Source organism: Chrysochloris asiatica, unplaced genomic scaffold, assembly GCF_000296735.1.
Source record: "Chrysochloris asiatica unplaced genomic scaffold, ChrAsi1.0 scaffold00047, whole genome shotgun sequence".
Classification (NCBI taxonomy): domain Eukaryota; kingdom Metazoa; phylum Chordata; class Mammalia; order Afrosoricida; family Chrysochloridae; genus Chrysochloris; species Chrysochloris asiatica.
Window position 1 is genome coordinate 18,368,008 of NW_006408565.1, and position 25,464 is coordinate 18,393,471.

At 37.7% G+C, this 25,464-nt stretch overlaps 1 protein-coding gene across 1 annotated transcript in view; it reads left to right on the top strand.

The window, feature by feature from the left end:
* The window catches only part of LOC102840949 (eukaryotic translation initiation factor 4 gamma 3-like), a 218,460-nt gene that overhangs the window by 145,523 nt on the left and 47,473 nt on the right, over positions 1-25,464 (top strand). The window contains exons 4-6 of the mRNA XM_006862347.1: positions 14,755-14,934; positions 15,456-15,570; positions 22,663-22,760. Coding sequence (XP_006862409.1) covers positions 14,755-14,934; positions 15,456-15,570; positions 22,663-22,760 — 393 coding nt within the window. The remainder of the gene's footprint in view (positions 1-14,754; positions 14,935-15,455; positions 15,571-22,662; positions 22,761-25,464) is intronic.

Here is a 25,464-nt window from a genome sequence, read left to right on the forward strand (position 1 = left end):
GCAGTAGTGAGGTTGGCCCAGGATAGGACATTGTTTCGTTCTGCTGTGCATGGGGTCGCTATGAGTCGGTTCCAACTTGATGGCACCTGACAATAACTTATCCTTAAGAGCCCTGGTGTGGTGCTGTAGAATAAGTGCTGTACTGCTAATCATAAGGCTGGCAGTTCAAATCTGCCAGTGGCTCTTTGGAAATCCTATACAGGATTGCTATGAGTCTGAACTAACTTGATGGCAGTTAAAACAACAACTTATTCTTAAGGGGATAAAAAGACAAAATTCTGGGAAGTGACAAGCCAGTCAGAGAAAAGAAAGATCCTAGCACATCTCTTAGGGTCACTATGGGTTGGAACCATCTCGATGGCACTTAACAACAACAACAAGTTACCTGAAGGAGTCCTAGTGTGGCCTTGTGGGCTGATGTGTCAGACTGCAAAGTCATTTGAACTGCAAGGTTGGTGGTTCAAGCTCACCAGCTGCTCCTTGGAAACCCTATACAGGGTCACTATGGGTCAGATTCGACTCAATGGTACTTCACAACAAGGGCACTTTAAGATGGTGCAATGATTAAGCACTTGGCTGCTTAATCAATTGGTGGATTGAATTAGCAATTCAGTGGGAGAAAGAACTGGCAGTTTGCTCCCTTAAAGATTATAACCTAGAAAATCCTATAGGATAGTTTTACCCTGTCATTGACAGGGTTACTGTGAGTTGAAATTGACTTGACATCATCTAACAGCAGCAGAGTTAGAACTCTGAGAAGTGGATAACTATTCTTTGGCATAAAAAACCCTAGTGGCACAATGGTTAAATGCTTGCCTGCTAACCAAAAGACTGGCAGTTCGAACCCATCAGTGGCTTTACAAGACAAAAGACCTAGCAATCTGCATTTCTAAAGATTACATTTTAGCGAGCTCTCTGGGGCAGCTCTACTCTGGTGTATAGGGTCCCTATGAGTTGGGATTGACTTGGCAGAACATGATAGTGACCTTTCAGAAGTAGTTCACCATATCTGTCTTCCAGAGCACTTCTAGGTTGGAACCACCAACTTATAGGTTAGTAGTCATGCGCTTAATCATTTGTCTCATCCAGAGATTCTCTTTTAAGTGATGGGGTTTAAATACAAATTGGGAAAAAATAATTTCTCAAGGACCATAAGAGGCAAGGCTCAGATTCTCAGGAGGGATCAAACCAGGTGCTTCTGACAGAAAAACCGGGCAATTTCTGCTAGGAAACAGAATGAAAAGAAACTATTTGTGAATTAAGTAGAGACAAGGAATTTGGCAGAAGCTTTTTATGAACTCATTCTGGTAGCATTCTTTAAATTGTTTGTATAATGTTAGTTTTGTTTCAGAAGTAATTTCAGATAGCTTAAGGCAAATTTTGGCAGCAATGATTTTGGAGTATTGTCTATGCCTTAAATTATTGGGTGACTTTTGAAACCAGAGTCATATTACTAAATAACCTGGACACTCTTATTTAGAGTTGTTAGTTGTCATCAAAGGAGATCCCAACTCATGGTGACCCTTTGCATAGCAGAACAAAATACCCCCCAATCCTGCACTACCACCATGATCAGTTGTGCATTTCACCATAGGGTTTTCTTGGCTGAGGTTTGGAAAAAATCACTAGGCTTCTCTTTATAGTCTGAAATCTCTACTGAAACCAGTTCAGCATCACAGCATCATGCAATCCTTCACTGACAGATGGGCAGTAGCCGCTCATGAATACATTGCTGGCCTCTTACAGACTATTAGTCTGGAAAATGTGACATTCTTATCAAACAGTTATGTTTGCAAAAGTTTGTTACATTTTGAGACTTACACACATTTGTTACATTTTGCTTTTCCTTAATTGCAAAAATCATGGAAAACTTTGAGAAATCTTGGTCAGAAAAGGTTGATTTCAGTTTTGTTCCTTTTTTATGCATAATATGACTCAATAAAGTATTGACAGACCGATCTTTCTTTAGCTGTAGGATGATGCTTATCAAATTACAACGTTTGAACCATAAAAAACATGAGAGTATGTGTGTGTATAAATTACTCATTAACTGGAAAAATTCTATTTTCTGACAGTAATACTTGAAGATAGGTTTTTGATATGTAGTACATATCCAAAGTATTGCTTTTGGATCCCAAAACTTCAGATAGTAGTCTACTTTTTACTCTGGTACTCCTTCTCTTTAAATATCAGTACGTTCTTTTTATTATACCACAGAGAATTGAGTAATAAATTGCAGCAGCAGTAATATCCTTGGAAATATAGAAGAGGAAAGATGCAGGAGGTTGAAATGGCACTGTGGAGCCATTTATAACTGAAGCTACTAAACCAGTGAGGTGGTGTGCCATGGAGTCAGTTCCGACTTAACAGCTACCCTGTATAGGGTTTCTGAGGTTGTAAATCTTTACAGGAGCAGAAAGACTCATCTTTCACCTGCGGAACAACTGGTTGTTTCGAACTGCTGACCTTGAGATTAGCAGTCGGACTTGTAACCACTACACTAGCAGAACTCCTTAGTGTAGTGGTAAGCATAGTATAAACTGTTAGAAAGAGTTTGCTATTCTATAACCACAGGTGCCAGTTTGATCTGTTGAGTATTGGTATTTTTGGTAGGATAAATGGTTATTTAAAAAACCTGTAAACTACAGTTTATTAAAAACCTTTATGCTGTAAATGCCAGATAAATTCCTCAAGAGAAAATTTAAAAATGAGGGGGTGGGCAAAATAAAACACCTCTTCACATTTTCAAATACCTACAAAGAGGACAATACCATTTTCCACTTGGGAATCACTGAAAACTGAAGTCTGTGTTTAAGAGAATCTTTGCCTCAGACTTAAAACTAGATAGAGATCTGAAACCGTGAGAGGTTCACAGAGAAAAGGAGACGCTTATAATACCAAGTGAGACATAGAGAATTGAGTAATAAAAGCAATGCAGTGAAAAACAAACACTAAGTGTGTTTAAAAGGAGAAACTTCTTGTTAAGTGCTATCAAGTCATTTCTGCCTCATAACGACCCTCGATAGGGTTTCTGAGGAGTGGCTGATGTATTTGAACCACCGACCTTTCAGTTTGCTGTCCATTGCTTATCTTAAGCATCACACCAGGATGAAGGAACAGGAATTGACAGATTTCTGTGCAGGAACATTCATAAAGGTCACTTACTGTAAAAATGGTAGGAGGGTGGTATCTCACTTCCTCTAACTTTGTAAGAGGGAGAGAGAAGAATCACCATTAACATCAGCACAAGGTTGAGTTCTATGAGGCAGAAATCAGGCATGCTTCTACTCTTTAACTTTTTTACCAAATCTGACACCAACCATTCCTCCCACAGCACTCTACTACTCTGCTGGATTTGATCATTCATTACGGTGGTCACACAGAACTCACAGACAATACTCAATAGTTGTAGAGTTTATTAGAAGGTAGCTGGTTACAATTCAGGATCCTCTCAGCCATGCCATAGGCATACATCTCTCTGGCCGCATTCTCTAACCACGAGGCCCCTTTGGCTCCTGCCCTGTTTGAGCAAGCGTTACAAAGCTCATTTAGCTCTGCTGATAAATGCCCAAAGACACTCCACTCTGCCACTAAACATCCTAGCAAAAGGCACTCAGCTTTCTCACTCCATGGCCAAGAAGTCTAGCACTCTGTCTTATGCCCATTCTGGTGCCTCTGCTATTGATTGCCATTACTCTTCCACTGTTTTCTGTCTCTACTTCTCACCACGTTTGTGTCTCTTGGGTTAAGGAGGTTCAGTTCAGAGACCTAGGGTCTAAAGAACACGCTCCTCTCCCATGCCTTTCTTTCATGATGGTCATAAGATCACCCTTTCTAGGATGGCAAAACTGACCAATCCCCTTGTTGTTAGGGTTTCATGCACCCTGTTTGCATAGTGCCACCCCATAGGATGGTGGTGGTTATGTGCCGTGGAGTTAGTTCCGACTCACAACGACCCTGTATAGGATTTCCGAGGCTGTAAATCTTTATAGGAGCAGAAAGCCTCATCTTTCTCCCGTGGAACAGCTGGTAGTTTCTAACTGATGACCTTGTGGGTCACAGCCTGATTCATAACCACTTGTTGTTGTTGTCAGGTGCCATCAAGTCGGAACTGACTCATAGCAACCCCATGCACAGCAGAACGAAACAATGTCCGATCCTGGGCCAACCTTACTACCACTGCCACACTTGACACCATCAATGATGCCACCTGGCTGATCCATCTCGTTGGGGGTCTTCCTCTCTTTCTCTGATCCTCCATCTTACCTAGCATGACATCCTTCTCCAGCGACTGTTCCCTCCGGACAATATGTCCAAAGTATGAGAGACGAAGTCTAGCCATCCTGGCCTCCAAGGAGCACTCTGGCTGCACTTCTTCCAAAACAGATCTACTGGTTCTTTTGGCAGTCCATGGCACTTTCAGTATTCTCCTCCAACACCACAACTCAAAGGCATCAACTCTTTTACAATCTTCCTTATTCACTATCCAGCTTTCTCATCCATATGAGGTTATTGAAAATACCATGGCTTGGGTCCAGGCGCACCTTAGTCCTCAAGCTGACATCTCTGCTCTTCAACACTTTAAAAAGGTCTTGTACAGCAGATTTGCCCAATGCAATACGTCGTCTGATCTCTTGACTGTTGCATCCATGAATGTTGATAGTTGATCCAAGAAGAATGAAGTCCTTGACAACTTCAATCTTTTCTCCATTGATAAGAATGTTGTTTATTGGTCCAGTGGTGAGGATTTTTGTTTTCTTGATATTGAGATGCAATCCATACCAAAGGCTGTGTTCTTTGATCTTCATAAGTAAATGTTTCAAGTCCTCTTCACTTTCAGCAAGCAAGGTTGTATCATCTGCATATCACAGGTTGTTAATGAGTCTTCCTCCAATCCTGATGACACATTTTTCTTCATAGAACCCAGCTTCTCGAATTATTTGCTCAGCATACACTTTCAATAAGTATGGTGAAAGAACACAACCTTGTCGCACACCTTTTCCAATTTTAAAACATTCAGTATTCCCATGCTCTGTTCGAATAACTGCTTCTTGGTCCAGGTGCAGATTCCTCAGAAGTACAATTAAGTGTTCTGGAATACTCATACTTCTCAGTGTTGTCCATAGCTTGTCATGATCCACACAATCGAAAGCCTTTGCGTAGTCAATAAAGCATAGGTAAACATCTTCTGATATTCTCTGCTTTCAGCCAAGATCCATCGAACATCAGCTATGATATCTCTCATTTCACGGTCTCTTTGAATCCAGCTTGAACCTCTGGAAGTTCTCTGTCAATGTATGATTGTATCAGTTTCTGTATTACCTTTAGCAAAACTTTACTTGCTTGAAATATCAAAGAGATTGTCCACTATGCAGTACCATATCCCTTATTTTACATTAATAGCAAGCTGTCTAATTCCCTTGGCTGACCACAAGCACCTCCTGTTTGCATAGCTCTGCTAAGTCATTTGGTGGGAGTTACCAAGACTGTGTATCCAAGAAGAGATCAAACGAAATGTGGAGACAGGTCATCATAGAATTATAAAGCCCCTTTGGGATAAGACAACCAATAACCATGAAGCTATTTAAAGTTTACCGTGTGCAAAGAATGTAACTTTAGGCAATTTCTAACTAACTAATGAGGGCCACAGAAACCATAATGTCATTTTATTTCAGAAAGGAGGGCATGATTTCAGTCAATCATGTTGATATTAGCAAATAGTTGATTTCTTTTTTTTTTGTCTCCTATAGTTGAATTTTACTGTTTTCTCTCCTCCTTTAAAACCTCATTGTAACTAGTCAAAATCGACTCTTTTACTTTTAAATAACAAAGTAGTTTTCCCTGCCTGTGGAATAACTGCTTGAAGTGGTAATGCAGAGGTTATACTTCTAAGGGAAAGAAAATCAACACTGTTGGATATTTTTGGTTTGCTGTATTTAAGACTTGAATTAAAGGCACAATTGTTTTAAAAACCTGTGACTGCTTGCTTTGACCAGATAAAATTAAATGAAGAGTTAGAATTAGCTTTGAGACTAATGAATAAATTTTTAATTTATTTTATTATTGATCAGTGGCTACTATTCTGATCTTTCTTTTAAAAAAAAAAGAATGTTAGATGATGTTTCCTATGATTGTTTTTACAGTTAAATAGCAAATGAGTAACTGTTTGAAGCTGCTTAGTAGCTGTTGGTTCTACAAACACTGAAGAGCATAAGAGTATAACCTCTTATTTAGATAAGCTGTTTGGAGTTAATTCCTTCTGAAAGGAAAACATCCTCATCCAATGTAGTAATCTAGAACTTACATATTTTTATATATAAAATAAAGTTATATATAAATTTTAATCAAACAAAGAATGGGATTTTAGATAGTAAACTTTTTTTTTGCTCTTAATAGGACCAAGAAACAGCTTTAGAAAGGGTTTTTTGGAGGTATCTTTGTAGAAGGCTTTATGTGTTACTACTAGTACTCTTTGAGCTTTTGCAAGTCAGAAACACTGGCCTCCAATTAGTATTATTTGTCAGCCTCGTCTTTTTTGCTATTATGGGTTTTGCAGAGATGATTTAGACTAATAAGAATGTTCTGTCCTTTTTTGCATTTTATTATCTGAAGAGAACTTTTAGAATAACAGTTTTCTTAATGTATAGCAAGAAGTCCTAAGTAATTTTGTATGTCCTTTGCGTACCCTTGAATTTAGAAATATGTCAACTATTTTTACACTGAGGTTTGAAAATCCCAAGGTAATTAGAAACTGAAAGAACAGAAAGTACATTCAGAATTAAAACAAGTCACTTGGCATAGTTTAGATTCTGGATTGTGTCATTAATTTTGTGTCTTTGGTCACTGGGATTTGTATAGTTCTGGTTTAAGGTTACTCATGTTCCTGTCCTTATTTTACTTTTGAGTTTCACAGCAGAGATCAAGTGTTAGTTGTATCGTATATCTGAGTAGTCTCTTCGCTATGAGACATATCAGGGAATTGTTGTTTTAAAATGTTCATAGAACAAAAACTGATTGCAATTTGTTGAAATATAACTTTAGTTCACAGAATGCTCAACAGTGCTGCATAATATCCATATTTGAATTATTAAGCCTCTTAAGTCTTAACAGTATTTGCTATCAAGGCATATGTTTTATGTATGGTTCTTTCTGCCAGAAGATATTTTTTAAAAATCAAGAAGAGAAAAAGAATGGAAGGAAAGGAAGAACAAACAATTGGCTTATATTAGTTATTTTCCTTATGGCCCTTAAAGGTTCCCCTATTCATTTCCATGCTCCCATGACAGTATGGACTATTTACAACTTGGGCTTTAGAAGTAACTGGGAAACTCTGATCTACTTACCAGAAGGCTCTTGAAGGGTGCTGACGTGGGCTTTGCTTCCATCTTAGGAAAAGATGGGTACTGCATCAGCTAGGTCTCTCCACTTAGGGAAGAATACATCTCTTAGGTTGGGGTCTTGGTCTAAGAAGGGCCTGGTTTAACTAGCTATGATCATTTGGCCTTGAGACACTGCATTACCTTTATCTAGGAGCTCTGGTAGCGTAGTGGTTACGAATCGGGCTGCGAACCTAAAGGGCAGCAGTTCAAAACTACCAGCTGTTCTGTGGAAGAAAGATGAGGCTTTCTGCTCCTATAAAGATTTACAGCCTCAAACCCTGTAGAGGGTCACTATGAGTCGGAACCGACTCCACGGCACATAACAATAACAACATTCACAGATACGTTGTTTGCAATTCAGTGTCTAGTTTCTGGGTTCTGTTTATTTGTATTACTACAGGCAATTTCTTAGAAAGTGAAAGAGGAAGGTTTGGGACTTGCCTATGGTGACACACTTGGCACATCAGAGTTTAATGGATAAGCGTAGAAAACCCACCAGCTAGCTATTCCTCAGAAAAATACTATACAGAGTCACTGTGAGTTAGAACTGACTCGACGGCACTTAACAACAAAAGGAACATACGTATCATGATAGCAGTTTTGTATGGTGTTGTATGGAGACAGCATAGGTAATGAAGAAAGTACATGTTGGTAGCCAACAGATTCAGTCTTGGGCTCACTACAAACTAGCCTGGGACCGCGAGTTTCTATCTGTGAAATGGCTTAAATATGGTCATAAATATTAAATATGGTCATAAATGTACTATTGAGGTCTTATCATATGCATGTGAAAGCTGGACAGTGAATAAGGAAGACCGTAGAAGTTACAGTGTTGGAGGAGAATATTGAAAGTGCCATGGGCTGCCAAAAGAACCAATAAATCTGTTTTGGAAGAATTGCAGCCAGAGTGCTCCTTGGAGGCCAAGATGGCCAAACTTCGTCTCTCATACTTCAGACATATTGTCAGGAGGGACCAGTCGCTGGAGAAGGATATCTTGTTTGGTAAAGTAGAGGGTCAGAGAAAAAGAAGAAGACCGCCAACGAGATGGATTGGCCAAGTGACAGCATCGATGGACTCAAGTGTGGCAACAGTAGTGAGGTTGGCCCAGGATCTGACAGTGTTTCGTTCTGCTGTGCATAAGGTTGCTATGAGTCAGTGGCACCTAACAACAACAACAAATTGAGGTCTTATAATGACAGCCCTTGTTCCTAGGGGTGTTGTAAGGATTAAAGCGCAAGACCTTGGTAAATGCTAATTCCGTGAGCAGTGAGACAGCCAACAGCTGTGACTGAAGTGTTCTGTTGTTGTGAAGTGCCACTGAGTCGGTTCTGACCCATAGCAACCCAGTATAGGGTCTGAAAAGCAGCTGGTGAGCTTGAACCGGCGACCTTGTAATTCAATTGGCTTTGTAGTCTGGCACATTAACCCACAACACCACATCAGGACTTGGAGCTTATTGCTTAGCCTCTACATTATGATCTGACAAAATACCTTCTTGTTCCTAATAGAATCCTTAGGAATTTCTTTCAGACATCTTTTGTGATTTTCTAGGGCAGTGCTGTCTAATAGAACTTTCTGTGATGATGGAAATGTTTTATATCTATGCTTACAGTATGGTAACCATTAGCCACATATGACTAATATGCGCTTGAGGTGTGGCTAGTGTTATTGAGGAACTAAAATTTTAATTTATTATGTAGCCACAATGGCAGTGGCTACTGTATTAGCCAGCTCTGCTTTAGGACTTACATCTCCTGAGTCTTCATAAAACCTAAATTATATGATACTGCTTTTCTTCAGGGAAATAAAGAATTAGAATACGATAGACCTTCATTATAAATTGTTGTATATTTCTAGAATATGTGATTGAAACCTGAATAATAGCCACATATATGGACTTTTTGCTCCTGTCAGAGATTCATGTTGTTGTTGTTGTTAAGTGCCATCAAGTCGGGTCCGACCCATAGTGACCCTGTACAGGGTTTCCGAGGGTGTAAATAGCACTATCAAATTGCTCACAAGTATTTTAGAATTTTAAAAGGTATTCACAAAATTTTTCTTAAGCAATTCAAGATCTTGCTGTTCATCCCTCTTAGTAAGCAGAATTATACAATATAAAAAGCTAAGGATTTCAGAGCATATTTTTATTGCTTTGCAAATAAGCAATCAGTAGTTTTTTTCCACATGGAGGAACAAAATGTGAATCAATAAGATTTTTCTAGTTACTGAAAATGAAGAGTTGATCTTCAAAAGATTTCTGTTTATTATGTGGTTTGTTAGAGACACCTTTGTCTGTTGGTGATTTTGGAGAACGAAGTCATGAAAAATGATACATTGTAATTTACCAGTATCTTTAAAAAGCATTTATTACCAATGTCATTGATCAAGAAGCTTTGGGTAATGGTTTGAAATACTGCATCTTTAGAAGGATTTTCCAAGCATTTTTCTTCCAGTGTCTGGAGTCTTTCTGGGATCGTAATTATAAGTACCCTAAGTTTAGCCTCTGCTTTCAATGCCCACAGGTACTACTCAGATGAGGACTGTCTCCTTCTTCTGTCTTTCTCCACCCATACTGGGGAACCTTGAAGCACTAAATATTTAAAACAAAATTAAATCAAGTTTAGGCGGTGAATCTTAAACACAGTTCTCTTTTCTTTACCTAGCCTTCCTGAGCATTTTATCAGTGACTTAGAAAAATGACATGCCTGTCACATTTGCTGCTGATGTGTATTATAATCAAAACCCAAAAAGATACGAACAATCTGAAATGATGGGTTGAACTTGTCAAGATACATTTTTCAAAAGAGACAAGCTACAAGTATTCCTATCTGGGTTTCAAAACACAACTGTAAGAATACATAGAGAATTGCAGACCATGGCTTATTGATAGCATATGTGTGAAGATAATTTAAGGGTTTTTAATAATTGTGAGCTCAATACCAATCAGTAGTAGAATGTGGTTGACAAAAAAAACTCCTGTGATTTTTTTGTTTCATTAATGGAAACAGCAAGAATAAGAGATGTATATTGCCCATTTTTCAGCAACAGATATTTACTGAGTGCCAAGTTCATTCTGGGCAAACCCCACCTTCATATTTGTGTTGGTTCTCTCCTTAGTCAGACTTTGAGCAATGGGAACAGATTGAGAAAAAAGTGCAAGCTGTCTAGGAAAATCACAGTCTTTTTTGGAAGGACATAGGGTGAAGAGCAGTGATTGACTTGGAACAAAAACAGGGACAGTGGTATGAAAGTTAGCAGTGATGGCAGTCTTTAGAGGCCTGTCTCATATTAGGGATAAGAATTTGGCTTCATTGTGACTGCAGGAGAGATATTAGACTAGTGGCTAGAAACTGCAGAGAGAAAATTTTAGAGGCAAACTTTACAGTGCAAGAACTCTGCTTAACAATGAAAGAGAGTTGTGTCTTGATTTGCTGATGTTTCATAACCCTTAGGGCATGTCATAGAAGAGATTCAAATTTAGGCAGATAGTTAGACTAAACGTCCTGTATAGCCTTTTTATCCAGGAGAGAGTTTGATTCCTTTAATGATTCATCATCACTCAGCTGAAAGGAAATGGGATTCATAAGGATTGTAAACAGTTTTGGGAAATCCATTCATACATTCCCTTTAATAACCTGTGGTTTGCTACCATGCCTACACATCTGAGAATCTGAATTTCCTGTACTACTATTAAATCTAATTCTGCATTTGCAATTGAATGGTTAGGAAGGAATTTTTTTTTTTTAAATCCATCTCTTGATTTCTTTGCATTTCCATCTATTACAGCTTTATAGCTTTTCCAATCCCGTGGATGTTAGACTCTGTTGGTGTGTGTATGAGTGCATGTGTGTAAATCTGTGGAAGAAAAAACTCAAGTTCCAGATAATCTGTTCTTGTAAAAAATTTAGCTCAGTAGGTTGAATAAAATGTGCCACGTTTCAATTACTTTAAGGGAGATGGAGAATTAGAGTTGCATAGGCAGAAGAAATTTGTTTTCTGGATACCAAACATGAATTTTATGAATTAACTGATAGAGCATTTTTAAAAACAAGGTTCAGTTAATGGTGTATGGGATATGGCACCCATATTAGTGCGATTGTATATAAAGGACCCACTAAAACCTTTCAGTCTTTGTAAAGAAAAGATGTCTTCTGACTGATGACGCTTGAAAATGCAGGGTGCTCCATTTCACGAGGTAGTATGTGTAACAGTTGAAGAGTGTAGACCTAGAACCAGTGTTTACAGTACAGAATTTGATCTCCCTGCCCCTTAGTTTCCTCATACATCAAAAGAGAGTGTTAATAATAGTACCTGCCACAGAGATTGGTTGTGAAGAGGAGTTAATGTATTTGTAAAAGATTTAGAATGTGCCTGATGGCTAGAAGTGCTTTATAAAATCTTCACTATATTGTTACTGAGGAGTCCTGGTTGTGTTGCTGTGGGCTAATGCATCAGACTGCAAAGTCCTTTGAGAACTGCAAGGTCTGTGGTTCAAGCTCACCAGCTGCTCCTTGGAAACCCTATACATGGTCTCTATGGGTTGGAATCGACTTGACGGCACTTAACAACAACATTGTTACTGAATGTGCCTCTATAAATATATTTCTACCTAGCTTCAAAGTTGAAAAGTTAGTTTTTTTAAAAATTACTGTATGACAATGCAAATTCAAATTTTGTTTTTTTACTGGCTAAGTTGTCTGTTAGCATTAGGATTATCATTAGAAATGCAAAATGTTTGCTTCTGTTTCAAAACCAATGAAGAAAACAGTTTTATACTCTTCAGAAACCTCCTTTGGTTAAGAGGTAGCCTCAGTTATTTGGGGCAGGCTGGTTAAAAGTTCCAGCAGAATGATTAGTAAATGGTAGTAAGAAAAGTTTTCATATACAGTAAACTTACATTGTGGGAGAGTTTTGTCCCTATTGAATCTTTATTTTTTTTACTCTATATAAGTTTCTAAAATTAAGTTTCCTATCTCTAGCTATAATACCATGTCTCTTCTGGCAATGTTTAAGTGTGCTAGCATAATTTGATGTTAATATAATAACTACAGTAGATAATTTCCTGTATCCATGTGATGTTCTCCTAGTCTCGGCTGCCCTCTAGAGTTGATGTGAAAAGATCCTATAGTATTCATTTTCATTCACTGTGTCCGACATCTAATAGTACTTAATAAATTGAGCAGATGAATGACTCTCTTCTCCTTGACACTTGTAACATTTTTGTGACTCCTAATCCATTAACTAAATTATGAAAATACTAAATTCATTCCTAAAAGGTGTTTCCAACTTACATATATAGATATATAATAAATTCTATTTGCTGTGTGATTAAGAGAAATACAGTGCAATAATGGAAAGTTTACTACTTAAATGTTCCTGTTAGTAGCCAGCTGAAATTCTTAGCTCTGTCACCAGAATTGTGTCAGTGGAGATAATGGGAAGACTGATGTAGATGTGTCCCAGCCCAGATTCCTGTATTATCAAGTTTGCCTTCTGTCCTTTCATGTCATTTCCATCAGCTGCTCTTTCTACGCCCCACCTTTGGTTCCCTTACTCACTCCCGTCTCCTGCTATATCTTTCCATCTATTGCTTTTCTATGACTTAACATTTTTAGGATTGTCTTTGCCCTGAAGGCACTGGTTGGGCCTTGGGCACTGTTCCCAGTTCTCCCACACCAGCACAAAATGAAAAATTACTTCTTATACCAGCTGTGAGTAACCTGATGTTTAAGAGCAGAGGAGGATAAGGAAGATTTGAGGGGGTCTGTAGGTCAAAGCTCAACCTTGCCTTTGTGAACCAATAACCACACTCATGTCTGGAATTGTGGGAAAGTTCAGGAGAGATCAGAGCTATAATTCTATAGAGATTTAAGTGACTTCCTTTATGCTTGATTCGTTGAGATAAATAAGTTCTCTCACAAAGAATCTGATATATATTGAAAACTTTTAGTTATTTCTCAGCCCTTTTAGAATCTTCAAAATAATGAATGGCACTTTTGTTATTATTAAAACTTATCTTCATTTAAGATGGAGATATGAGAAGCTAAACAATGAACGACAGATCCCTTCATGTATAATGAGTGCCCATGAACCTACCACCCACTGCCATGGAGTCAATTTCAACTCATAGTGAACTACAACCATAGTGAGGGCCAAGTTAGTAGTCCCAGCTGTACTTGTGCCACCAAATAGACATTTCCTTGCGAGTTATAATTTGTGGCTACTATTAGAAGATTTTTGCCACGGCTTTATTTATTTTTAATGTGATTTGACCCTTAGATTGCATATATCTTTGAATTTTCAAGTGGAGGATTGCTATTCTGATTTTCTAGTCCTTCTTCTAGCTTCTCTCCTATTATTACTAAATAGATATTTTTATTGAGTTGCATGCTATGTCCTATTCCTTCCTACTGATCTGTAAGCTGTTCCATTGGCTTTCTTTCTGTTTTCTGCTGCTTTCTTGCTTCATAATTGAAGGGAGGATTCAGACCCATTCAGGTAACTAACTACTGGTTCTGCATGGCCTCATTATTATGCTAACCCCTTTAAAATTTGTTACAATACAGTTGATTGTTTTCTGCTGAATGGGTACATTCACAATGAAAATTCACTATTGGGATATTGTCTCAAGGCTTTTAAGCCTACTAAGAGAACCATGGGTAATCACAAATACTGGCTGCCTGCTACTTAGGCCATTTGAAAATTTGAGCTTTGCTCATTCCAGACCATCCCTTGGTCTGCCTAGAGTCTTCACTTCTTCACTACCACCCCCCACCCGCCCCCCACCCCCTACAACTGTCTAGAAAGCTAAATCAGGTTCTGTTTTAATATGAGGTCCCATCTTTTTGAAAAGGAAAGCTTAGTTTAGCATGTGAAAACTTTAGAGATGGTTTTAGTTTAGCTTTACCCTAATGGACTGAAATAAAAGGTTTTCTGTGTAAAGAGGTTTTTATGTCTAAAGCAGTGGATTTTGGAGGGGAACTACTTTTAATTTTCAATAAATTGTTAATGAGCCAGCTACTGTTTTTGAAAAAATTGATGCTTTTATGCATTAGAACAGCTTTGAGAAATATACCAGGTATCCCTTTTGTTATAATTCATCAAATGTTTTTATATTTATAATTATGGTACAGAACTTTTACTTAAAAATAGCCAAGACTTCATCTTGAAACAGTTGAAAATGCCCTACAGTTTTCAATACTGATCAAACTTGACCTAGTGTAGGATGTTTGTCGTGAGCTCAGTCTGTTCATTTACGTTGCGCTTCTAATTCAAGTTGATCAGATTTTTATTAGTGGGGGAAAAGGGGAAAGTGGAATGTAAAAAATTATATATTCCCCTTTGCAAAACCAAATAATATTTTCCCCTTCCCAGTTTTTCCAGAGGCCTCAAATACAGCCTCCTAGAGCTACCATCACGAACAGCAGTCCTTCCATCCGTCCTGGTGCACAGACACCCACTGCAGTGTATCAGGCCAATCAGCACATCATGATGGTTAACCATCTGCCCATGCCGTACCCAGTGCCCCAGGGTCCTCAGTACTGTATACCACAGGTAAAGTAGCTCTCAGAGAGAGCAGGGAGGGTGGGTGGTTTTTGGTGATGTATGAACTTTTTTCTTAGTTAAAAGTCTAACCATTCTATCGTTGGCCATAATACTATAAAGAGATGTTTCTACATCTCATAACTTACTCTATTCTAAGGCAATAGAGAAATTGTTTTTATTTCTTAGCCTCTCCCACAATCACTCTAAAATGGACTTTGTAACTATGCTATTCCTGTGAGGTCCTTTAAATGTCATTGAAAGCCTGAAATCATTTTACAGTGAGCTGGTGTCTATGTACTTATTTGCTGAATGGCTTTATCTAAAGCACATCTTTCTCTTCATTCTCATTGCATCTTGATGGCAAGCAAGCATTGTGAATGTGTTTAGCCAAATTCCTTCATCTCATTTAAATGATTCTTTGAAAATGTACACTCATATCCACGCAATTTTATTTCTAAATAAATAAGCTGCAAGCCACATGCTAAGGTACACGTGCTATTTGTTAAACGTGTATACTTTTTTTGTTCTAGTACCGTCACAGTGGCCCTCCTTATGTTGGGCCCCCACAACAATATCCAGTTCAGCCACCGGGGCCAGGTCCTTTTTATCCTGGACCAGGACCTGGGGACTTCCCAAATGCTTATGGTAAGTAGGAAAATCAAGGCATTTGTGCTTGACTGTTATGTCTATTTTGTTGTTTGATGGATCAACTTGGGCAATGATATTTACTAGTTGAAAGGATTTTTTTTTAACGTTGTGATTTTGCCTGAATGCTGCATTTTAGAGACTATTTTACAAGGAAAGAGTATTACAGAAATATATTTAGGCACTGATTCCTTCAGAAGAAACTGTTGTTCTTCTGGAAAAGAGCCCATATCTCATAGTTCTGACATCTGCTCCTGATGCACCAGTGCCTAGAATTTTGCTGATGGCATACGTTTAGGTTGTCTCCCATGATTTCTTTTTCTCCAAGTAGTCCTTGGTTGGCACAGATGTTTAAGTGTTCAACTACTAACTATTAAATTGGTGGTTCAAAACTACCCAGAGACACCTTGGAAGAGAGATTGGCAATCTGCTTTTCAAAGATCACAGTTGAAAATCCTGTGAAGCTCAGTTCTACTCTGACACACATGGGGTCCCCATGAGTAGGAACTGACTCAGTGGCAATAAGTTAACATCTTAGAGTGTTCATTTTGTTCATTTTCCCCACTAGAATGTATAATGCCCATGAAGGCAGGGATGTCTGTTTCTTTTATTTGCTGCTATATCTCCAGCACCTAAAATAATGACTGAGGAGTATTTGGAAAATATACATTGACTGAATATGACTCAGTGACTCTATGAATCCTTATCTGCAAAATTATGATAAGTTTTATGTCATGAAGAGGTTTAGTTTAAAATAAAGTACCTTAAAAATTAAAACATTTTAATGTAGAGAAACAAGTGCCAAGTTTGTACTTGTTGTTTGAGCCAATACTGAACTAAGGAGTAATGAAAATTATTTACTTTATTCAACAAATTTATACCATAAGCTGTATTTGTTTTATTCCAAAGAAAGTGAATTATAAGGGATACAATCAATGACTACTAGGAAACTTAAAACTTGAAGATTTAATAAACATCGATGTCTTCTACAACCAGCAAAGACATTAAAATGTTAACTTCTTTTATAGAGAAACATGTTCTATCTTATCTGTTATAGCTAAACCTTTATCCATTAACCAATTTCATAACAATTAGGATTTAGTGACTCAATTCAAAATCTTTGCTGCTGAATTGCTAACCCAAGAAAGTTTTTCTTCAGTTTTAAGGCGAGATAGGCAAAAGCAACCAAGTGTTATCTGGTTTTCCACCTTTTAGAGAAGAGGAAAGTTTTCTATCACCTTGGTTACCAAAAGGTCAACAATTACTCTAGCAGATGAGAAGAAAAGGGGCAAGGAAACTAGAGTACAAGAAATGTAACAACCAGAATATGATAAAAGACAATGTTGACACAGTGAAAATTTTGACTAATGTGTCACTGAACGGTTCGTGTAGAAATTGTCAAGTGGGAACCCAATTTTCTGTGAAAGCTTTCATAGAAAGCACAGTAAATATTATTTTAACAGGAGAAAGTTGATCCAGTATAGCCTTGTGAAACTGCTGTTTCCAAATTATTATTTAATTGAACTTCTTGAATGGTCAAACTGTAAAATGAGATGATCTCAACTGAAGTAAATATGCTAAAATTGACAGCATTTCTCAGTTTCAAGTTGCAAAGTAAGTGCAGTTGTGTCTTTTAATACTCCAAATTATTTAAAAATATCTCAGTGAATCGTAGTTTGCTGTGTATATAATATGGTATACTGAATTATTTGTGTAAATTGACTCAAAACTTTTCATAATTAAAATTCTTATTATTTTAAGCTTCTGCCTGCTCTCTCTATTGCTGTTAGTACTGCTGCTGCATTATAATATAGATGAGTATATCAACCAACCAAACTGACTTCAACTTATGTGCAGTCCCATGTGTCTCAGAGGAAAACTGCCCTCCTTAGGATTTGCAATAGCTGATTTTCTGAAGTAATATTATCAGACCTTTCATCCAAAGAATCTTTAGGTGGACTTGAACCTTCAGCCCTCTAGTTAGCTGCCACCTTTAAGTTAGTTTTTCACCACTAATTTTTTTGTGCTAACCTGGGTATTTAAGGAGCCCTGGTAGCATAGTGAATTACGAGCTGGGCTGCTAACCAGAAGGTCAGGAGTTCAAATTTAGCAGTTGCTTTGCAGCAGAAAGGTGTGAGACTTTCTGCTCCTGTAAACGAGATTTACAGCCTCTAAGGTAGCTATGGGTCGGAACCAACTCGACAGCAGGCAACAACAATACCCTATAGTGGGTCACTTTCAGTCAGAATCGACTCGAGTGGCACATAGCCACTACCAACCAACCTGGATACTTAAACACAACGTTTACCATTGTTTCCATGGAAAATGCAAGGCTTTGAACATGTTTTGAAAGATTTCCAATATGTAAGATATTGTGTTAATGGAATATAGATATTAAAATACTGCCCTACCTTTCAGGATCTTGATTTTTGTTTATGTTGGGATCTTACTGATGAGACGAAGTCTTAAATGTTAACTAAAGCAATGATATCCAGATCTTTTGATATCAAGGGCAAGTAAAATAAACTAAAAGTATAGTAATGTGGAAACATTTTTCTAATTTTGCCTGTAAGGTCTTTAAAGAAAACTTGCCATTTGTTGTTATTTTCATAAGAAGGTTGTTCTAACAACAAAAGGATAGACAAACTATTTCATAACAGTTTACAAAAAAAATCATCTTGTAAAACATATACTTGTGTGAAGATGTGTGTTTGTGCTTTTAGTATTTATTATGAAATAAATTTGTCATAATAAAGTGGAACCTTTTCTTTAGACTACAGTTGGAAATCACTGATCTAGATCAAAGGTCAGCAAACTTTTTCTGTAAAGGGCCAGTTAGGAAATATTCTAGGCTTTGTGGGCCATAGAGTCTTTGTCTCAACTCTGTCTTTGGAAGGTAAAAGCAGGCATGTTGTTGTTTTTAAGTGCCTTCAAGTTGGTCCTGACTCACTGCGAACCCTGTATTGGGTTTCTAAGGAGTGGCTGGTGAGTTTAAACTGTGGTTCAAACTGACAATGCAGCTCAGTTGTTTATCCCACAACACCACACCAGAATGCCAAAGCAGGCATATGCAATTAAACTTTCTTTGTAAAAAGAGGTGGTTGGTCTCTGGGTTGTAGTTTGCAGACTCGATCTAGACCAACTTCCTTATTCTGTAAGTAAGAATTCTGAGATCTAGAGAGGTTAAGTAACTTGTTTAACTGATAAAGTATGCAAGGTTATTGAGATTTTTAATAGAATAATTTTAAAAATATTCCTGCCTATATAAGAAACGATTAATTTATAAAATAATCCTGTTATTTCATAGGGCAGAATACTCTTTTATTGGGGCCTACAATTGAGAAGACAACTTGATGCTTAACTAATTGTTCTCAAGCCCACCATTTTGATGTCATCCTTTTTTCCCTGGTTTATTCGACAGATATTTGTTGAATATGTATGTCAGGCACTGTCCAGTCATTTTGACAGAAAAATGTTTCATCATAAGATTCTTGTTGTTAAAAAAGAGAGAGATGATTCACCTTTAAGATCTTATTTCACTTAGCATGAAAAATATGGCAAAGTGAGCAGAGTATGTTGCTAGTCTAGCAGCATTTGAAACCCACTTTAAGGGTTTGTTTTCTGACTTTGGGAGCTAGTGACCTAAAACGTTTATTTGAGCTCTGTTTTGAGAATAGTTTTCTCTTTGTCAGGGCGCGTCTAAGGTTTTTAATCGATTTACATTGAACTTGCTGAAATTCTAGTCATACCCTCTTTTTAGATCTTTTCCAAATCTGACTCTCCAAGTCTGGTATCTGCAGAGTTCTGGCACTGCAACGCATGCTGCTTCCAAGAAACTCCCAGTTGAAGGTTATTATGATAGTTGACTACTGCTCCTCTGTCAGTTTGTCATACTGTAGTGGCTTGTGTGTCGCTGTGATGGTGAATACTCTGCCATCAATATTTTAAATGCCTGCAGCATCACCCATGGTGGGCAGGTTTCAGTAAGAGTTTTTAGACTAAGACAGACTAGGAAGAATGAGAGGTGGACTACTTCTGAATGCTTAGCCATTGGAACCTTTTGAATAGCAGTGGAGCACTGTCAGATAGTCACAGAATCTTGAATACTGAAACATTATGAATAGCAACAATTGTGAGGATAGTGCAGGATCAGGCAGTGCTTCATTGTGTTGTACATAGGGTTGTTGTGAGTTGGAACCAACTCGACAGCACCCAACAACAACAATAAATGATGGTGGGAGGGATGGTGATGATGATAGTGATAATAACAGCCAATATTATTTGACTGTTTACTATCACCAAGAAATTTTGCCTGCATACACATTTCTTTCTTTCTTGTTACTGTAGATGAACTCTTCAAGCTGCCACTAAAGGCCAACCTTTCACTTGCACTCAAGATCACCCTCTTGCACCTGTTTAAGGATATCATGCCAGCAAAATCCTCTTCTCTCTCTCCCATTATGACTTCTTTTTCCCTCCTGCTGAATTACTCTCATGGACATAGAGACATACTCCCTCATTTCCTATCTTTAAAAAAATGATTTTGGCTTCCTATTTTTGGCCTGTTAAAGGGGCCCTGGTGGCACAGTAGTTAAACACTTGAGTACAACAAGACTTTTAGAAAAAAAGAGTCATCTGTACTCTTTGTTTGTTTCACTGCTTTTTCTTCACCTTTTTTCACTATCGAACTCACCAAAATCACACTGCACATCCGCTCTTCCACTTCTCTACCCGACAACTTTAGTCAAGGTCACCAGTAACTTCTGTCTTGCTAAATTTGTCTTGGTCTCTCAACACCACTTGACGTAAATAAATATGCTCCTCAGTTCTTTGCCCAATTCTTGAACTACTTTCTTCGTGACATCCACTACCTTGGTGTCTCATTTTTGTTTCCTTTGCTGGGGTTTCCTCATATCCATGATCTCTAAACAAACATAGAGTTCCCCAAGATTAATTCCTTTGGCTTTTTATCGACTTTTACTCTTTTCCCGAATTATCTTACCCAGTCTCGTGGTTTAAATATCTATATTCTTGCAATTCCATAATAGATAATCTCTAGTTCATTCCTACCCTCCGACTCTAGATTTGTAACTCTTCCTGTCTACTTGGATTCTTCATTTTCAAGTCTAAAAAGCATCTCAAATTTTGCATGTCCAAGATTATACTGTTGAATTTCTAGACACCCTCATCTCAGTAATAAATAGCACTCAATTCTTGTACTTGATCAAACAAAAAACATTAAGCATATTCCTTGACTCCTCTTCTACACACACCCACATTCGATCCATCAGCAAAATTGTGAGCTCTCCCCTCAGGTTCTCCAGGGTTAGCGTTAGCAGTCCAACTTGTAACCATACCAGAGGTCCTACACTACCAGAGCTTACTCTGTTGTTGTTGTTGTTATTGTTAAGTGCTGTTGAGTCAGTTTCGAACCATAGCGACGCTGAACAGGGTTTCCGAGGCTGTAAATCTTTACGGGAGCAGAACGCCTCATCTTTCTCCCATGGAGCAGCTGGTAGTTTCGAACTGCTGACCTTGTGGTTCACAGCCCGATTTGTAACCACTACCCTACCAGAGCTCCTTAGTATGAGTAGGTTATAGTTAGAGCAATGGTAGAAATGTAGTTAAAAGCGGGGAATAAGAGGATTTTAGATTCCATACTTAATCTCTGGACTTGAGGCTGCTTGTCTTCAGCGTTTTTTCCACTTTAACATGAGTATCTTTGCCAAGCAGGACATTGAAAGTTCCCTATGGCAATAGTTCTCTATAAAGGGAGAGGAATTAGACCAAGTTGCAGGCCCCAAGATGATCAGCTATGTTCACCTTCCATTCCTGACCAAACCCACAAACAAACATAAGACTCATACTAACCTTCCATTGAGTATCACTGTTTCAGATTTTGAGCAACCAGAATAGATTTTAAAGCTGTGATCCTGCTGGATTTGTGTTTTAGAAAGGTAGTTTTGGTGGCTGTCTTAGTTATGTAATGTTGCTATAACAGAAATGCCTCATGTGGATGGCTTTAACAACCATAAATTCATTCTCCCGCAGTTGAGACTAGAAGTCCAAATTCAGAGTGCCAGCTCTTGGGAAAGGTTTTCTCTTTGTTGGCTCTGGCCTTTCAGGATATGTCGACCCACTGGAGAGCTCCATAAACACTGGCATTAATCTTTCCCATGTTCTAGACGCTTCAAAGTGCAGGGACTCCAGGTCCAAAGGACACATTCTACTCTGGCTCTTCTGTCTTGTTAGTAGTAGGTCCCACTTTCTCTATTCAAGCCTCCTTGCAGCCTTGGGATTCTCCCATAAATCAAATCAGGGTGGTAGTGAGCTTAAGAGTGGCATATCCCACCTTGACTCCTCTCATTAGTTTATCATATCAAACACATCCTGGGGGATAGCTACATCCCAACTGCCAAACCACTGAGAATACTCACCTAGTAGAGTTGACACCAAACCTTATCTATTCTAGGAGCATTGCTAGGAGTTGGTTATTTAGTTGTTTTATATGAGATGCTGAAGAATAAGGTGTTTATGAGTGTTTAAAGACGTGAGATATTTTGGGAATCGTTTCTGGATCACCTCAGTTGCTAGAGGAGGGGAGTACTTCACAGAATGATTAAGAAGAATGATTTTTTTTAAAAAAGGATTATTCAAAGTTAACAGTGCCATTGATAGTCCTCTGGTGGTGGTGACTATGTGATGTCGAGTTGGTTCCAAAGCCACCTTTATAAGGTTTCTGAGGCTGTAAATCTTTATGGGAGCAGAAAGCCTCGTCTTTCTCACATGGAGTAGCTGTTGGATTTGAACTGCTGATCGTGCGGTTAGCAACCTACTATATCACCCGGAGTCCTTTTGATAGTCCTATTGTTACTGTTCTTGTTGTTGTTATGTTCTGTCAAGTCAGTTCCAACTCGTAGCAATCCAGTACAGAGTTTCTGAGGTTTTTTAAATCTTCACAGGAGCAGAAAATCTCATCTGTCCCCTGCGGAACGGCTGGCAGGCTCAAACCCTGGACCCTGTGGTTAGCATTCCAGTGCTTGGTTAATAAAATTACTAAATGCTTATTCCCATTCTTTTCTAATTCTCTAGGAACGCCTTTTTACCCAAGTCAGCCAGTGTATCAGTCAGCACCTATCATAGTGCCTACGCAGCAGCAGCCCCCTCCAGCCAAGAGAGAAAAAAAAACAGTAAGAGATCTTTCTCTATGTATCTTTTAAAGAGTGATTGAAAGTCCATTCACTTGCCACATAGGTTTCTCCATAGCTGCAATCATTACTCATCTTAGTTCACAAGTGACTGAGCCATTTGTATTTCTTCCTTATATCCTCATCTCTAGACCTACAGGGTTTGTATGGGCATATAGCTAAAAATTACAGGTACTTTGTGCTTAGGGTCAGGTTTCAACACAAAAACCTGCCTTCCAGCTTCAGAACTGGAGGATTCAGTCTGCCAAAGTCTTGCCTAATATTAGGGAGAAGTTTGAACTCCCTTCTCACATCATGACTACTGTTCTTTAATATCAGTCCTAAACAGGTCTCCATCCAAGTCTAAACTAAAAAGGGGAAAATTAGCAAAGTACAAAGGTGCAAAGTATAAAGGACACAAGAAAAATCATTCCTGTGGAATAGGTTTATTTTAAGAAACAGTCAGCGGAATTTAAAAAATATATTCTAATTGTATTGACTAAGTTACAGGCTGATACAGAGGTGTCTGATACAGAGGTGTCCTGGAAGAGTGAGAGGGAATAATGTAAAATTTACATTGCAGAACCTTCTGTAAAAGAGTAGTTGGCATTCTTTTATCCATCATAACACACAAAATGGGTATTTATAATAAAGAATCCAACATCCATACAGGTAAAATAGGTCGGAGTGATACTAAAGCAAGCAGTGGCCCTGAAAATACTATTAATCTCATAAAAATTTATGAGGCTCACAATCTTTGTTATTTTATATACTAACAGCAAATTACTTGTGCATAGGTCCCAATAAATGGGACATGCCAGTATATCATGACACTGCAGTTGAAAATTATGTTGTGAAAATGTTCCGTTGGTATGGTAGAAGTTGGATTTGAAGAACATTCTCAGAATGCAGAAAAATGAATTTAAAGTTAATGAAAATGGAAGACAGTAGTAACTGATGTTATAAAAGGAAAAGGTAGAGCAAATGAATTAGAAGCAGTATGTAAAACTCATAGAAATAAGTTTTCATATATGAAAAGGCTATGATTGAAATCTAACTGAGAAAAACTCCCAGATCCAGAGATTTTATTAGTGAATTATTTGAAAATCTCAAGAAGCCCTGACTACTTGATAAAGCTCTGAAGTTACAACAGGCAACATGGGCCTATCATGGATCAGCACTGTCCCAGAACAGAGGACAAATCCCAGGTACTCACACCATCTCCATTGCAGCACCATCCTTAACTGGTATCTACAAGCATCCTTTTGGAAAATTAAAATAAGACCATACACTTTTCTGCATCTTGCACCTTTTCACTTATTTAATACATCTTGAGTATCATCCCATATCAATAGTTATAGAACTATCTTGTTTTTTCTGTTGGTTCATAGTATTTAATTTTAAGGAAATAGCATAATTTTTCAACTATTCAGGTCTCGTGAACTTTTAGAATGTTTGTATCTGTTTGCAGAAGAAATATACTACTGCAGTGATCATACTTACATATATATTAGGTTATCTGCAGAAGAAACTTCTATTTTAAGTGATAGAACATGTACTTTTTTCAATTTTCAGATAACTTCAAAGAACCATTTAAAACTTTATTTACAGAGGAACTTCCAAATATTAGAAATAGATCCTTGGCTTTCGCTGTTGCTGTTGTCTGCCATCGAGTTGATTCTGACTCACAGTGACCTTGTATAGAGTTTCTGAGAGCAGCTGGTGGGTTTCAACTGCCAACATGGTGGTTACCAGTTTAGTGCTTATCCTAAAGTGCCGCACCAGGGCTTATTTTATGTTAAGCATTATAAATATCATTCTATTTGATAGTGCTTATGAAACCAAGTACAGCTCAAAATGAGAAGAAAGAGCTATAAAAATCCATGAATAATCAGAGCATTTACTGTACGACGTGTGAATATAGGCAATTGGAATCGTTAAAACTAAGTGGAGCACATAAAAATCATTATCTTAGGCATTAGTAATATAAAATGCACTGGTATTGACCATTTTGGATCTAACAACCACTCAGTTTACTCTGCCAGGAAAAACAAATTGAAGAGGAATGACAAAATGAATGGCATCAACTAGAAATCAACAATAGGAAGTTCAAGAGGAAAATGAATTAATGTGAAAATTGAAGAGAGCTCTGCTTTAAAGCTACTGGGTAATAGAACAATAAAAAATGAAATAAAAATTTATTGAATCAAATGAGAGTGAAAACAAAACATACCAAAACTTTTGGTACACAGCAAAAGCAATCTTTAAAGGAAAATTTATAGTAATAAACATACATCTAAAACAAAGGACGAAAATCAATACATTTATACCACATCGTCAACAATTAGAATAAGAGTAACAAAGTAAGCCTAAGATTAACAGAAGAAAAGAAGTAATAAGTATTACAGGAGAAATAAATGAAGAAGAAAACCAATAGGCAAAATAAACAAGATGAAGTTCTTTCTTTGAAATGATTAATAAAATTGACAAACCACTGGCAACTCTAACAAAAGAAAAGATGGAGAAGATGCAAATAACATGCATAAGCAATTATATGTGTGACATCACAACCAAACCAATGGAAATAAAAAGGTCAATAACAGAATACTATGAAGAATTGTCTGCCCCTGGCCTTGTTTTCACTGATGATATAGAGCTTTTCCATCTTCTCTTTCCACAGATGTAGTCAATTTGATTTCTGTGTGTT